This window comes from Vidua macroura, chromosome 2 (assembly GCF_024509145.1).
Source record: "Vidua macroura isolate BioBank_ID:100142 chromosome 2, ASM2450914v1, whole genome shotgun sequence".
In the NCBI taxonomy this organism is placed as follows: domain Eukaryota; kingdom Metazoa; phylum Chordata; class Aves; order Passeriformes; family Viduidae; genus Vidua; species Vidua macroura.
Window position 1 is genome coordinate 113,144,269 of NC_071572.1, and position 15,409 is coordinate 113,159,677.

Here is a 15,409-nt window from a genome sequence, read left to right on the forward strand (position 1 = left end):
ACAACAAACAGTGAAATATAACACCTTTTTTTTTAAATAAATAAAATTCCAGATACTCATTGGTAGCACTGGGAGGAGATGCAGGGGGCCAGTTGGCTAATTAGTACAAAGCTTAACCCTAATATGTGTTCTGATATAAGGTAACTGCTTTTAAATTTTGAATGGGAATGTGACAATAACTGAGGGGTTTTTATTTATTTCTATTTCTTCACTCCATTTGCTGGCAAAATAAACATTTGCTTAGACATTCTGGAATATATTAAAATGTGTTGTCACTGAGCATATCCAGGATAGCAGCTTTTAAATTTGGTATTGTAGTTCTTTTTACATCTTAAATTGTGGCTGTCTCTTATCTCAGTGGAACTGAATCAGCAGCAAGTACTGAAAACTGCAATTTTAGGCATCATTGAAATTCCCATAAAAGTATTCCCTAGGCTATTTGGAGTTTTCCTTTCCATAAATTGTTTTGGGACATGAAAACAATTCATAGCAAATCTCCTTGATGCTATATTCCTTTTAGGAACTATATCTTTATTTTTCTTACACCTTATCAACCATAAACTGAGAATATGTTTTTCCCAGAAATGATATTAAACTAAGTACATTAAACCTCATGACCATTCAGTGTTAACTGGTGCTTGTCACTAACTTTCCAATTACTGGATTTTGGTTTTGGGTTTGTTTCTCTTTATAAAAGAAAATTTAAGATTTGTTTGTTTCACTGTGTGGATAAGGGTTACAGAATATTTGTTAAGCCTTTGCCTGGCTGAAAGGCCCCATGCCAATGTAATGCTCTCTACTATTTTAACATTTCATTGTGATTCAGGCACTGCTAAAGACACAATCTGTGTTATTTAAAGAGGAGCACTTGCCACACAGCACTTGTGTAAGTGGAGGAAATCTGCAAAGAGCATGGAAAGAATAAAAAATTGCTTGGACACCTCATTTTATAACAGTTTGCAAAAGTACTGGGAATGAGGCAATGAACTAAACATGCAAAAATAGTTTAACTGGCAAATGAATAAAGACAAAATGATGAAAACAGTGAAGCCTCTAAAGATGGGACTAAAAGAATAATCTATTAAGAGGATACTACTAAGAATTGCTTATGATCCTATAACTTACTTTGTCTGTAGGACCACTTAACAGTGATTTCAGACTATGAATCCTGAACTGCAGGGAATGTCTGAAATTAAAAATGAGTTCATAGAGAAGTCTATTTTTTGGTTTAGCTGTTGTTCTGCCACCTCTTTCCATAGTTCCAGGTTACTTTTTGCACTGGTTTGGTTTGATCAAAATGTACCTTTTTTTGGAACCATCAGGAAGCTATTACATTCATTTTGAAACCTTACCTGTAGACCACAGTTGCATAGTTTTACACCAAATATTCTCATTTGTTCTGTGTGTTAGGAACATCAAAATGAATACATCTGTTGTGTGCTTTGCTTTGATTTAACCAGGCTGTATCTATTTTCCTTAAATAATAGTTTAATGGTTTCATTGCTGGAGATGGGGAGGGGGCTGTATTGTATGGCACTAATCCTGGACATTTAAGTCCTGTGATTCATGCCTTTAGGAAGAGAAAACCAATTTCAATATTTCTATTTTATGATTTCTGGCTGTTAGTAATTTTTTTTTTTCACTGTAATGACACTTAGTACCTGTTGCTTGTCTCTTTGGTCAGTCCCCCCACCCCTCCTCTCTGTTGTAGACATTGATTGCTCAATGCTTCTCTCTCCCCTTTCTCTGTCTCCCCTCCCTGTTTGTCAGAGTTAATGGGACCCGAGTTAGCAATAATCCGTAGGGGCCTGCAGCGACTGAGGCTTAAGAAGGCAGAGCAGCAGAGACAGCGAGAGCTGGCTGAGGGTTCTGCACCACAGCCCTCCTCTTCTGAGCAGGCCACCCCTAAGGGCTCCTCACAGGACCCTCAGGCAGCAGGTTGTCACTTGCCAAGGTTTCTCCAGCAGATGATGTAGCTGTAGTTTGTGCTGCTGTTGTTTGCTGAGATGCTTCTCCTCCAGAACAAGGCATTTCCTGCATTTGCTGCTTGTCTGGCCTTGCATGTGGTGGTGTTTATCATCACATGGTCAGGGAAACAGTTGGATGGACAGGTTTATTGATCTAACATGTTTGGGTTGAGTGGCACTATGTGGAAATGGTTTTCTAGGTGCATGGTATCAGGCTTGTGCAATGGTCATTAGAGCAGCTGAGCAAGAAATTGCTGTGTTCTGAGTAGAAGGAGAATTGCACACTGATATTGCATTTTGGTGCTACTTGTATCCAACAGTAACATTTACAACTTGGCTTTGGGTTAGCATGTGTTCTAAATCAGAGTTAACAACTCAGTAAAACAGAGTTTTGGCACTCTTTATGGTTTTACAATAAGTGTAGTGAAAATACTTGTACCTAGCCAAAGTCTCCAGATATGCTCTCCATTTTTTTGAACAGAGCAACTTTTCATTTCACCATCTTCTTTCTCTCTTGTCTTACTGAAATTAAAAATTATTACAAGAAAGCCTCAAATATGTTTGCAATAACATATTTGAGAAAGTTAAGGCAGAAGCATGCATATGAATAAAGAGGCAAACCCTAAAGCATAAACTTGAAGCAAACTTTGTCGTGGCACCATGTAAAAATGAGTGAGCTGCATGCTGTGTGAGAATTCAGTGTATTTTGTGTTGCAAAGTCATGCCTAGCAGTGTCTCTTCTGTGGATAAATCCTGTGGCAGTTGAGATGTGGCTAAATTGCTTTTAAGGATTGTGTCGCACATTTACAGCTGTCTTGCCATGGTTCAGTCTGTTCCTTAATCTGGAGCCCTACAGAGCAATTTGATGTAACAGTGGCTGATGCTCTAGTCACAATATGCAGTTACTGAATTTTGAATAACCTTCTACACTAGAAAATACTGCAGTGAGGTTTTAGAGTGTTTTGGAAACCAGTACATCCTGGGAGGGTGTGTGCCTGTCTTAGGGATGGCAACCATGGGTGCCTGTTAACTGTAGGAGGAGAGCAGGAACAGCAGTGGCAGTGGTGGCCTTGTAGGGGACTGCTATTTCCTGCCAGGACAAGGGAAAAAAAAAAAAAAAAAAACACCAACCAAAATCCATCAATTTTGGTGGTGTTTTTTTTTTGGGTTTTTTTTTTTTTTTTTCCCCAGCAAACTGAACACCAGAATTTATTTATAAGTATTGATAGAGGAAAAATTGTAACACAGACAATAAATCTTGATCTTGCATTTCCTTTTCAGAACGGCTTCATTTTTAATTTTTTTTTTGCTAAATTGCTTCCTACTGAATTGAAGTAGGGAATAAAGCTTGTTTGCAGCCATGTCTGGAGGTTTATCTGTGGAGATTTTACTACCTCTGAAAGTTGTGTTGGTCTGGGTTTCACTTGATACATCTCTCCCGTCTCTTCCTTAGTGCTCCTTCAAGAATGCAGTGTAATTTTTTTACTCCCCGTTGCCTGTGGGGTTCCTACAGCACACTGTAGGATCCATAGTGCCACAAATGGAAAGGTTTAAGCTGAGTAGTTGCTTTGACTGGGAGGCAGAGGGTCTTGTACATAGTTTGGACCACCCCCAACACTGCCTGATGGAGTTTTTTGAGTTCTCAAATGATTAAAACTAAGGGAACTATTGGAAATGTCCAGTCCTTTTGTTTGGGATCACCAGGAGCCACATACACAGCCTTGGAGGAAACTAATATTCAAATATTTATCTCTTTCTGCATGTAATGACAATGAATTTGCAAATTTAACCATTTTACTTACTAAATAATTGCTTTGAAAGACAGATTTACTCAGTGCTATGGAAACATTTATTTCTGGGGAGACAAAAGGGGAACCATTTTTCTTGCTGACCTCCAGCTCATTAGGATGTAACTTCTTGAGGTCTGATCTGGTGGGTGGAATTGTTGCCTTCAGCAGTATAGGCAGTGGAAGTTATAAAAGGAGAAATTTAAATTTGAAAATATTTAATATGCTTGATCAATTAGTTCTAGAGAAATTTGATAAAAGATTACATTGTCTTTTCCTTTCTATTTCATGTGTAAAAATAATATATTCCTGTTGTTCTTCATCAGCTTCTTTCATTGCATTCTTCCTTCCCCTGCTCTGGGAGGGAACAAATGAAGATCATTTCTTTTGACTGGGGATCACCTTTGCATTTTTTATTTCCTTCATAAGATTTCTGCACTCTGGGCATGGAGAGATTCTCTGTACTTGCTCATTTCTTTTTTTGAAAGTTACTTTGTTTTGTTTTCCTTTTGTTATTTTTGCAAGTTGCTTATTCAAAATCTATTTGTTTGGAAAACCAAAGCTGTACATTTTTGTGGTCTCTTGCTTCTCCATAGACACAGTTGTTTTCTAATCCTGTGCTTAAATGGCTGTTCAGAAACATGGTAGGAGAAAAATCAGTAGTTCTGAGTTGTTTGGAGTCTTTTAAAAGTAATAAATTCCTATACAGAGACAATGTCTATTTTTTTTTTTCCCTGAAATGTTGTCTTTGCTGCCCTGTCATGAGGCAGGTATTCCATTTTCAGGCACATACTAGTTGTACATTTTCAAACAAAAAAATTACACTGCAAAATGTGCCTGCAAGTTCTCAGTCCCTGCTTTGATAAAACCTGTATAATTTGCAGTTGCAATTTTGGAGGAAATTCAGTGTGAGACTAAGGCCACTTCTTCTGATTTGTACTTCATTATTAATCCTTATCTTTGCAGGCACAGAAGAAAAATATCCTAGCCATGTAAGAAATTACAAGTAGAAAATGTCAAGAGCTGAAAGCTTTTACAGGATTAATAGAAAATTAGACTGTATGGTAGTTATTCTGTTTCCCTGATACATGAGGATTTGTAAGATCAATCTGTAGTAGTTAACCTTCACTATTTAGAAAAATATGGTCAAAAGTTTATATTTTTGAATGTGAAAGGGAGAGGAATAATGATTCACTATTTGACTCTTGAGACAAAAGGTCTCAGATGACAGAGATTTTGTTTTAGTGGATACCCCTCTTAAGTATTGTCTAAATTGGAATTTGGCTAAATTTTAGAAGCAGTGTATGCTGCATGGATCAGGTCTATTTTGTCTTCAGGCCTTTGCTTAGGTATTGAATAGATTCAGATTTTTTTTGGCAGCCACTTTGGTTAATTAGGGAAACTATGGTAAATATTTCAGTTTAGTTTGGATTTTTATTTATTGTATGTTTTCTCCCTCAAAGCCTAGTTTTTACTTGCATTTTTGTGGCATTTCATAACATTTAGATCCTGTACAGTATTTAAACAACTGCATTTATGTGCTATATGCAAACAACAAAGAAAGTAAACCTTTTTAACCTGTTGTTATTGCTGCTATGCCACATATGCATCACCATTACTACATCACTTCTCATTCTGAGAATTTTAAGGAGATGGAATTCAACAGAATTCCAGAAGAGAACATGAACCAGCTGATCATGAAGTGAAAAAGAAAAAACCTATTATAGATTAAGGGTTCCTGCTGTGGTTATTGTACCTTATCTTACCTACAAAAACATGAATCAATATTAGCCTTTTTTTTTCTTGAGGGAAAAAAGATTGCTTTAGACTGCATTTGCTGTGGAATGCAGATATATACATGTGCATGCTGGCATATTGCAGAACCTGTGCTGCAAATTGGGTTTTTTTTTAAAACTTTTGGTTGCTCTATACTGTCAATCTTTAAAGCAGAGCAAACTGGACCTTCATTTCTGCCTTAAAGCTTTTGGAGAAGAATGAGGGAATGGCAGCAGTTTTTATCATTAGTTTCTTTACTAACATCCAGATGTAGAAATTTTATTGGAAGATATAGAAATAATATTTGAAGTGCACAATATGTGAGAGCTTATTCACTGTGGAAAGCAGTTATTCATAGTTATTAAATCAAGTATTTAATTTCTTAGATTCCTCTACATGTATCAAGTTTAGGACTTTTAAAACAGTTCTCACTGCTTTAGATCTCGCCCTGAAGCTGGTGATGCAAGGAAGATTTTTTTTTTTGACCAAAACTAAGGTGGCATGCTAATATTTTGGTGAAGTCAGGTGCTGATTGCCCAAACTAGTGGAAGATCCTTCAGCATATAACTGACCTTAAAATTATCTTCTATTTTCTGTTTGAGGTTTCCCAAATTTATGAATCTCCAGTTCCCTCTTTAAGTGGTGCTCCAGTTTAGAATGTACTGGTGACATTACAACCAGTGGTGAACTGCATTGGGATGCAGACCCAGCCTGTGAAGGCTCAGGTAAGAGTTTGGATTTTTGTTTGTTTTTTTAACTATATGGCACAGTTTTGGTAATACTTTTTTCAAAAGCTTTATAAGAAATTATGAAAGTATATTTTTCAGATTTTTTTACAAAACAAAGCCATATATTAAAAAAAGAGGCATTTACCTGAACTTCTCTAGGCTGGTTTCATGGTCATGCTGATTCCCCTGCCTGAGGTGGGGGTTCCAGACTGCAGAGCCACTTCAGGGGGTGCTGGTGATCTGTGGCTTCAGGGGACTTGGAAAAGGAAACAAGGAGGTTTCAAATTACTACAAACAACTCTATTCTTAACCATGCTAATTGAGGTATTTAGGATGTTTCCTGTGTGTTGGTTAAATATACATTTATTAAAGTGAAATTCATTCACAATGTTGTATGGAGACTTGGATGTAACAGTGAGATGTGGGAGGTTTAAGCCTCCATTGCCATGGACTTCTACCTAGAAACCTTTTCATTTTTACTCACTGTGGTTGAATGGCAAAACATACCTACTTTTTTACTTACTGCTGTAAAGTGTGAGGTCTCAATAAAATTAGAAGTGCTGGTAAGGGTAGTAGATGTAATTTCTTAATGTTTCTAATTAATATATGTTAGTTCAGTCTTCTGATCATACAGGTCTGAATTACAGAGTTGATGAGGTGAGCTTTTCCAGCCAAGTGAAATATTTGGCAGCACAAAACACCTTTCAAGCAAGGGCATGTGAGCTTTTGGAAAGGATTGGAGTGCAGGAGCAGAGCATGGCTGGGATCACTGTCATGCATTAGGTTTCTCAGCTTGCAGTCCAGGACCTGCCCTCCCTTTAGCACTTCTGATACAAGTTAATCCCAGCCATGGACTTTGTGAGTCCAAGATCAAAGAGGCACAAATTCCTTGAAAGGAATTTGAAAGAGGCACAGATTCCTGTGCCAAGTCAGATGGAACACAAGGAGATCATCTCATGATGTGGAGCATCTGTACACCAGCTTTTTGCTCTGACTTACCTTCTAAAAAGTGGCTTATTAGTCCATTGAAAAAACTCCCCTGTAAATCCTTCTCTTCTGATTTAGATATTATATATAAAGCACACTTCACTTTTGAAAAGTAAAATATATTAATGTTACAAATCTTCTACCTAATAGCTACATGTCGTAAATCTAGATGATAAATTCTGTGGTCTGACTTACGTGTGCTTGGTGCAAGGCATGGGCATGGTTGAGCAAGGAAGACAAACCAGAACCAATTTAATGTTCCTCAGTTACAGAAATAAGCTGTGCAAGCCCAGTTCCCAAAACAAAGCAGCCTCCAGAACACACTGCCTCAGACTTTCCTGGTCTCTCTCCTTTGCTCCTCCTCCCCTTCCCTGCACCTGGATATCAGTGTGGCAAAGGAGCACACTGCCAGGCTTTCACCAATGGCTGGGAGTGAATGACTGCTTGAGAATATAAGTATTTAAAGCAGCTTGGTCAATTTAGTAGGTTTTATGGCTGTACTGCAAAATAATTCTCACTGGTGATTCTGGCTCAAAGCTGGAGGGGAGCTTCCTGTAGGAGAGGGTATTATTGCATCGCTTTCCTCATATAGGATGTACATGTGTGTTAAAATTCACTTAACATGCTGTGATGTTGGCCGGCTGTGACTCAGTTTGTAATACAGGATATGAAATCCTTTTCGTTTAGGATGAATTTGTTCATAATAGATGATTATCAAGTGGAACCAAGATATGATACTCTAGCCAATATCATTGGAATACTGCATTAATTTATGTACATTAATCTATTCCTTTGGAAAACCAGAGCTGCACATCCAGCTCATCTTCAGATAATACAGAAGTAAGGTTTGGTCTTCAGAGGTGACAAGGGAAATAGACTCACAGAAAATACTGAATATTGCATCTGTTGTGTCTGTGCAATGAATGAATGCTGGTGATAGTTATTAACTGGTAGTGTCCAGGGGAAAAAAAGGCACTTATCTGCTGAAAGGGGGTGATTATTCTATTTGTTGGTTTATGTGATTGATGGAATGCTTGTAAGACTGATGGGTGTGGTACTGTGATAAACTCATCAAGACTTGTTCCCAGTCATCAGAGGTGCAGCATCTAAGAATGCAGAATTACCAAACCGTCATATAAGTGGGATGTATTTTGGTGCTTGATGTTCTAAAACATTATTATTAAAACAGTATTTAAATACTGCAGGTACTGGTACGTCATGGAATATTTTATGCTGAAGTATAAATATTCTGAAATTTACATTTTGCACATGCTGTGAAATACTGGTGTCATTTGGTAGCTGGAGCAAAGGCTTTAGGAGTCGTGACTTGCAGTGTTTTTCCTGACATGTCAGAAGTGTGAAGAACACAGTAAAATATTTGGTAATGGACAGGCATTTTCATTATCAACATGTCAGCAAGCTTCAGGCTGTTCAGTGAATAAATAATGGTTTGAAACAAGTGGCTTTGCTTCTGTCATGCCTAGAAAATGCAATATGGCTGGCTGCTCATTAAACAAACCCAAAGCTTCCTTATGTTGCTGCTTTTTTTATTTTAAACTAACATATGATCGTGACATTGCTGTGCAGTTCTCTGCTGCTTATGTTTTAAGTTGAAATCTCGTTTTTGTTTCAGATTCTCCTTCTTCAGTGGTTAACAAACAGCTTGGATCCATGTCACTTGATGAGCCACAGGGTGCGTGTGACAGGAAATGCGCTATACCCAGCCATAGCTGATTGCAATGCTTCTTTTAAAGTTGCTTTTCATGATGAGAAACAGTCTAAAAATGCTGTTCATCCACATATAGTAGAATTCTGTAAGCAGATCTGCTGGAAACTCATTATTTAATGGTCAATATGATTAACAGAGTGAGGTTAATTGTTGTTTTTGAAAGCCATCCTAAGCTCGATTCTTCATGCAATTACTACGGTTCAGTGTAGGTACAGTAAATGTCTCATGTATTCTACAGACAGTTGGAATATTTTTGTAAAATGCAAAGTAAAATTAATTTTTTAAACGGGTTGGGTTTTTTTGAATGGTTCTTTTTGGATCAAAGGGCAAATATCAAGATTGAAATAACCTTTAATTTCATAATGCCACATTAACTTCTCTTATCCATGAGTGATGGTTGCAGCTTTGTGATTCCTGCACACTTTGAGTAACTCCAGAGCACCCATTGCACTGAGGTGCATCTTCCCTCTGTATCCCCTTGTCCTTCACCCCTCCTGCTGAACAAGTACTGGTGTTTCTTGTAGGATCCCCGTGGGCTGGGGGTGGACAGAATGCTTGGGAGCTTTCTCTGTGCCCATTATGCATTAGTCTCCAAACTGTGAGCACTGAAGTGGGCTAGAGGTGACCCTATTCCAGCTTCATCAATGTCATCTGTAGGGAATATTTATAGCTGAATAATTAAGGAGTGATAGATGCTAATTTAAAAATAGATTGCCATACACTCTGCATTATGCTTCCATATCAAAGTGTCTATAGAGATTTAATAGCTGAAATCCCACAAAACAGCTTTGTCTTCTTTCACATTCCGAACTAGAAAGCCATTTTGAAATCCCACTTCTGAAAAATACTCTGTTTGGCAACGATTGAGATTATGGCTTACTTTAGGATGCCAGAATGTTGGGAAAAAAATCAAGCTGCACCTTGACAAAATAAATTCTTTTTGTGATGAAATAGCCTTAAACCTTGATATGTAAATTTGCTAATTATTCATGGTTTAGTAGTCTACATCATTCCAACAATCAGGTTTAGCTGGAAACCTTGCTTATAAGAAGTGGCCAAGTTATGCAGTCTGTACTGAACTCAGAATAAAACCTTATTTGATCAGAATGGAATAACTTAGAACTAACATAGAAAGTCTGTAAGTTTCCTAAGATTCTTACAACTAAAAATGTAGTAAACCTGTTTTTTTTTCCTACATTAAGTTACTTGAACTGAGAGATTCCCTCTTATAGAAGCACTTCAGGTTTTTTAATATGTGGAAAAAAAACAATCCAAAATACATTTGCTCTTCAGTACACCAGTTGTCCAATTGTTTTAAGGCAATGTTTTTCTGCTTTGTTAGCAGACGATGTTACTTCTAATTTGTAAAACTAGGAATTCAAAAAAGGAGGAAATTTATTAGGAAATCTTTTGTTCAAATGATAACCAGTAAGAATAGTTTGCTGAGATCCAGTTGAATTTCTGAAGTTTACCTGCATTAGTTTAAATTCCATTTGAAGTCTCAAAATAATGTAAGTAGTTAATGAAGGAAGTCATAACAGTTCTTTTCATATAGAATTACCTTTCCTTCTTATTCCTGCCTTCTCTTAATTTAGTACTGAGTCAGCTCTCTTCTGTTGGACCAGTCTCTCTTGTTGGCATTCATGTTTTAAGGCTGGTTTTGGGTTTAAAGATCTTTTGGTTCTTATTGCAATCACATACATTTATAGTGCCAGCAGTCTGCCGGTCCAGCAGAACCCAGAAGTCATTGCTGTGTGTACAAAATAGTTTCAAATGGATCACAGTCATCTACACTTAACTTTCAAAAAATGTTTTGGACTGTGATTGTAATAGTGGAGGGTTGGCCTTTAGATCTATTGTAGTGTTGGGATTTTAAGGTACTGCCTGAGTTGGAATGAGTAAAGAGAGAACCTGAGGCCCGATTAAATTTCGTGTGTTAAGCCTTCTCACAGCATTCCTGTTTTTCTGAAATACACAACTTATTTTCTCCTCTTTTGAATCAATTTTTCTCCCTTCCAGAAATATCTCTCTTAGGTATTCACACAGAATGTAGTGCTGGATAGGAATTATTTTGGGTTTTTTTAATAAGAGGTTTTCTGTTCTCTTCTCATGAGGTTGCCAATAGGTGAGTGAACAGGGCAGCATTTGAGATGTGGCAAACTGGCTTGAAGTTCCTTACAGTGTTAGTTTAATTAGGAAATGCAATCTGTGAACTTGTCCTTCTGCACTTACCTCTTTGTGGTTGAGAGCCCCAGTGTCTGTGAAGTTAAACTTGCACAGGTTCATTTTCTAAGGGAAAAAGTGGGTCTGAAGGTTGTAGCTGTCAGTTATGCAGTTTTGTTTGTGGATTTGTTCTTCATGTCAGGTTATGAATGAAATTTTGTCTTCAGTTTTAAGAGTGGTAGTTTAAAAGTGCCTTCTTCCTTCAGGCACCTGGAGAATGGACCATTTCATGGGAGTGTGCTTTAGACAGGGTTTATGAAGTAACTGTAAGTTGTTGATAGTATCTTCAAAATAGCTTGTGTTTGGCTGTAAAAATAAGTAAAATTTCAAGGTATTTTTGAGGAATTTAGAATAAAATTTAGTAAGGTGTTGACAAGCTACAGCTTTCTCTTGTAGCAGTGATTACTCTGCTAGAATTGGCAACCAGATTAATAAACTGAATCACCTAGATCACAGAATTTGGACCATTTTCCTTTCCTACCCTTCATTATCAATGTGAAGTAGATCTGCCCTGATGGGATAGGAGAGGAAGAGAACAGAGCTTCATTCTAATCTGGGCAGTCTTTAGCCATCACATTTCTCCCAGAAAACAGAGTTCAAGATTTGTAGGGTTTGTTATTTTTTCATAACTGAAAGCATGTTCAGTTATGTAGGAGGCAAAGCATTTTCTTCACAGAGGTTCCCTGTCAACTTTCATTATCAGTGTAAATTCAATATCAAATATTGAACCACACAACTAATTCTCTGCAGTTTATTATCAGATTCTTCTCTTATCTGTCTTTTAAAAAGCTTCTTGTTCTTATTAGTGTCTATGTTATGCCCTAAAGTTACTTGAAAGAAGAAACTTACCCCATCCAAATGGTAGTTGGTGTTATTGTAGATTTAGGAAAATGCTGTTATTCAGTAGGGTTTAACAGCTATCTGTTCCCAGGAACTTGTAGAAATAATTTCTCAGTCAGTGCTCTCTTTAGTGAAGTCTACAGCAATTCTTCCCAACTCTTTGGGTGTGGGCATATATGAGCATTGCTTCCAGAGCAAGTGTAGCCAGTCCTTATGCATCTTGGCTAGATTTTCAGACACTGAGATTTTAAGACAAGAAATAGAATCCTGGTATTCATTTAGGCTTGTTGTAGATAGCAATGTTTGGTTACTTTGATTAGCAGCATTAAGTGGTTTTGTGCTGAAGCCAACCTTGCACAGCAGTAGGAAGTCCATGAGTAAAGTCATTATTTGGGGGTTGTCTTGGATTATTCACAGCAGGAAATTGTCTGTCTTTTGCTGGGTTCCCAACACAAAGATCTGTCTTGTCTGTAGCTGTTACAAGGAAGCTGAAGAATTCTCCAAAACTCACTTTTGGCTTTCAGTGTCAGTTCCTGGTGACTTGTGCAGTATGTGGGATCAATCAATATTTCTACTTGCCGAGGAAGGGATGTTTGAAGTCAGAATAGACATTTATAAAAAGAAATTTTATAAATTATAGATTGTAAAAAATAGAGGAAGTATCCATTTAGTTAAGAAAGAATGTCACTTTTGTTCAAACTGTCTATATAGCACTACAAAATATTTCCTTACATTTCTTAGGTTTCCAGTTCCTTAAATAAACTTTCTTCTAATCAGTTTTATCCTTGCTCCACTCTAACAAAAGTGTAGCTGGAACTTTTAATTTAAAGGGGCTATAAGCTTTTCTTTCCATAGAATGGGGTCCATACCTTGTGCATTATTAGGGTCATGGTTGTAATTGGTTAATTCCCTTTCTCATAAAAGTATTCTAGTTTGTTCTTTCAGGGATTTTGTGGTATGTTTTGGGTTTTAAAATTTCTCTTCAGAACATGTAGCAGTGCATATTTAAAGTTCTTTGGCACAAATGATCCTGTGAGTGGGCTTCTGCCTGTCAGCAGTTTAAAAATATAAGCATTGATTGTTAGGTTAAATTCTGATGTGCTATCTCATAGTTGCTATAATTTAATTGTATCTTTAAAATTAAATATCCTGTGCCAGTATTGTAGCCTTTACTGTTATGACAACAGCCTTTTCAGTGGGGAAATTTATAGGCTTGTGTTTGAATGGAACCTTAGGTTTTAACTGACTTCCACAAAGATGATCTGCAGCTTTTCCTTTATTACATTTGTCAGTGTGCTGCCAATACTGCAAGGATATTTATAGTCCCATTTCTGTATTCTAGAAACTAAAGAAAGGACAGAAGGTTTTGTCCAAATAATCCTGAGATAAAAGGCTCAGTAGTCAGAAAAAGGAAGACTGCAGAGGCTTTTAGTGGCCATTTGAATGCATTTGAATATACTAAATAAACCTTCCCTCTGAGTTCTGAGAGAATGGCACCTCTGTAGCGAGGCTCCATCTGATGCTGCTTTCCGTGAACTTTTTAGTATTGCCCAACTTCAGGACTGATGGCAAACTTGCCATTGTGGATAGATGGTGACCATGAACTTTACTCAAAGGGGATGGATGGATGGATGGATGGATGGATGGATGGATGGATGGATGGATGGATGGATGTCATTGAGCAGTTCTGTTCTGAAGGAGCCCATTAACATCCTTAGAACCATCTCTGCAGCAGAGGAGTGAGCAGTATGCTGTGGTTTTCAGTTCCATTCACTTCTGTTGCTTTTGGACATTGTGAGTGAGCCCATTTTACAAGTGCTCCCTTCTGTTTGCAGTTATCATCATTTAAAATAGGGTTTTAAGCATAAAACTCTCGAAACGTGAATTTAGAGTATTTTTATGACAACTGACTGACAATTTACAGCAGGCCTAAGGGTACTGGTAGTTGTCTGGGTTCTAAGTAGACAACAAAGTAGAGGATGGTGATTTTTCTAGGCTGATTATGTCTGGATCTCATAATCTTTTTTCATGTGTATTTGCTAAGGCAAAAAGACTGAATACCACTTAAAAAATAATCCTATTAATATATTTACTATAAAATGGATCTGCTTATTAATGATTATATTGTGTACACATATCTATCTGAAATTTTATTTACATGCATGTTGAAGGACAGCATCTCCTTTGTTTGCTCTTATAATTACATATAATTTTAGACCATTTTTCAAGCATTGCAAAATTGGTGTGTTTACTCTGGAACATTTTAACTTTTTGCTTGGGCTGTAAGAGATCTTAAACCGACATTATATATGTTACTACCACATTTGAAAATTAATTTAATCTTCAGAATTATAGCAACTTTTATGTACATTTCTAATGCCTGTTCAAACTTTATCAACCCCATATTTACAGAGAGTGATAAGCCACGAACAGGAACAGGTGAACCAGTTTTAAGTTTGCACTACAGTACAGAAGGAACAACTACAAGCACAATAAAACTGGACTTCACTGATGAGTGGTAAGAACAAGTTAATTTTGGTTTTGTCTAGTTCATGAGTAGCACATATCAATAACACTTGTCTAGCATAGCTCTAAATTATTTTCCCTGTGGTTTATGTCTATTTTTAGGTGTATCTACACAATTTGGAATGGCTGTAGTCTTAATGCATTCAGAACATAAGATAGATGTACTTTAATGTGAAATTTATACAAGAGGCTTCTTTTTTGTGTACTTACTGTGAATCTCTATAATGCAAACATGGTTTGAAACATGCTATTTTCATCAAACCCTGGCATGATATCAAGGTGTTATAAAGCAGGGTAGTACAGGGATGGAATGGTAGTCCAGGGGTTAACAAACTTCTCAAACAGTTTTCCGCAAGTGATTCTTTCTGTGACTCAGTTCCTGAGTTGTAAACACTGAAATTAATATTTCTGTGTCTGAGGAGTGTTGATGAATGCATAAGGCTGAGATAGCAACTTTGTGGACTGCTCAGGTGTTGCAGTGGTGACATCCTTTTCAAATAATGAACACACACTGCCTAATGGTCTTGTGTACTTGGCTTTGTGTTCAAGTCTATCAGTAGAGCATCTTGGGATCTCCCAGAACAACCATCATCCTTATTTTAGCTCATCTTATTTCTATTCATCTACTTATGCTTTCAAAATTATTGGAGGAGGCAGTGAGGAGAAATGCTTGCTCATTGTTACCGAGGGGGGAAAAAACCCACAAAACCCAGCCACGTTGAGCCACTCTTAAGTGCTGTGGCTTTAGACACAACACATGCACCTTGCTCACAGCTTGGAAACTTGAAACACTGATCTTGCCTACAAGATTCAGCAAACTTTGAAAAAAATTAGTTTGGCTATGAT

General features: G+C 37.2%; 1 protein-coding gene across 4 annotated transcripts in view; it reads left to right on the top strand.

Moving 5' to 3' along the window:
* The window catches only part of DCAF6 (DDB1 and CUL4 associated factor 6), a 76,050-nt gene that overhangs the window by 38,054 nt on the left and 22,587 nt on the right, over positions 1-15,409 (top strand). For 2 of the 4 annotated variants that reach the window (XM_053970744.1, XM_053970745.1), the window contains exons 11-12: positions 8,879-8,938; positions 14,450-14,555. In XM_053970744.1, the coding sequence (XP_053826719.1) occupies positions 8,879-8,938; positions 14,450-14,555 (166 nt within the window). Of the gene's footprint in view, positions 1-1,770; positions 1,939-8,878; positions 8,939-14,449; positions 14,556-15,409 lie in introns of all 4 variants that reach the window. The other 2 variants (XM_053970747.1, XM_053970746.1) reach the window with 2 other exon arrangements.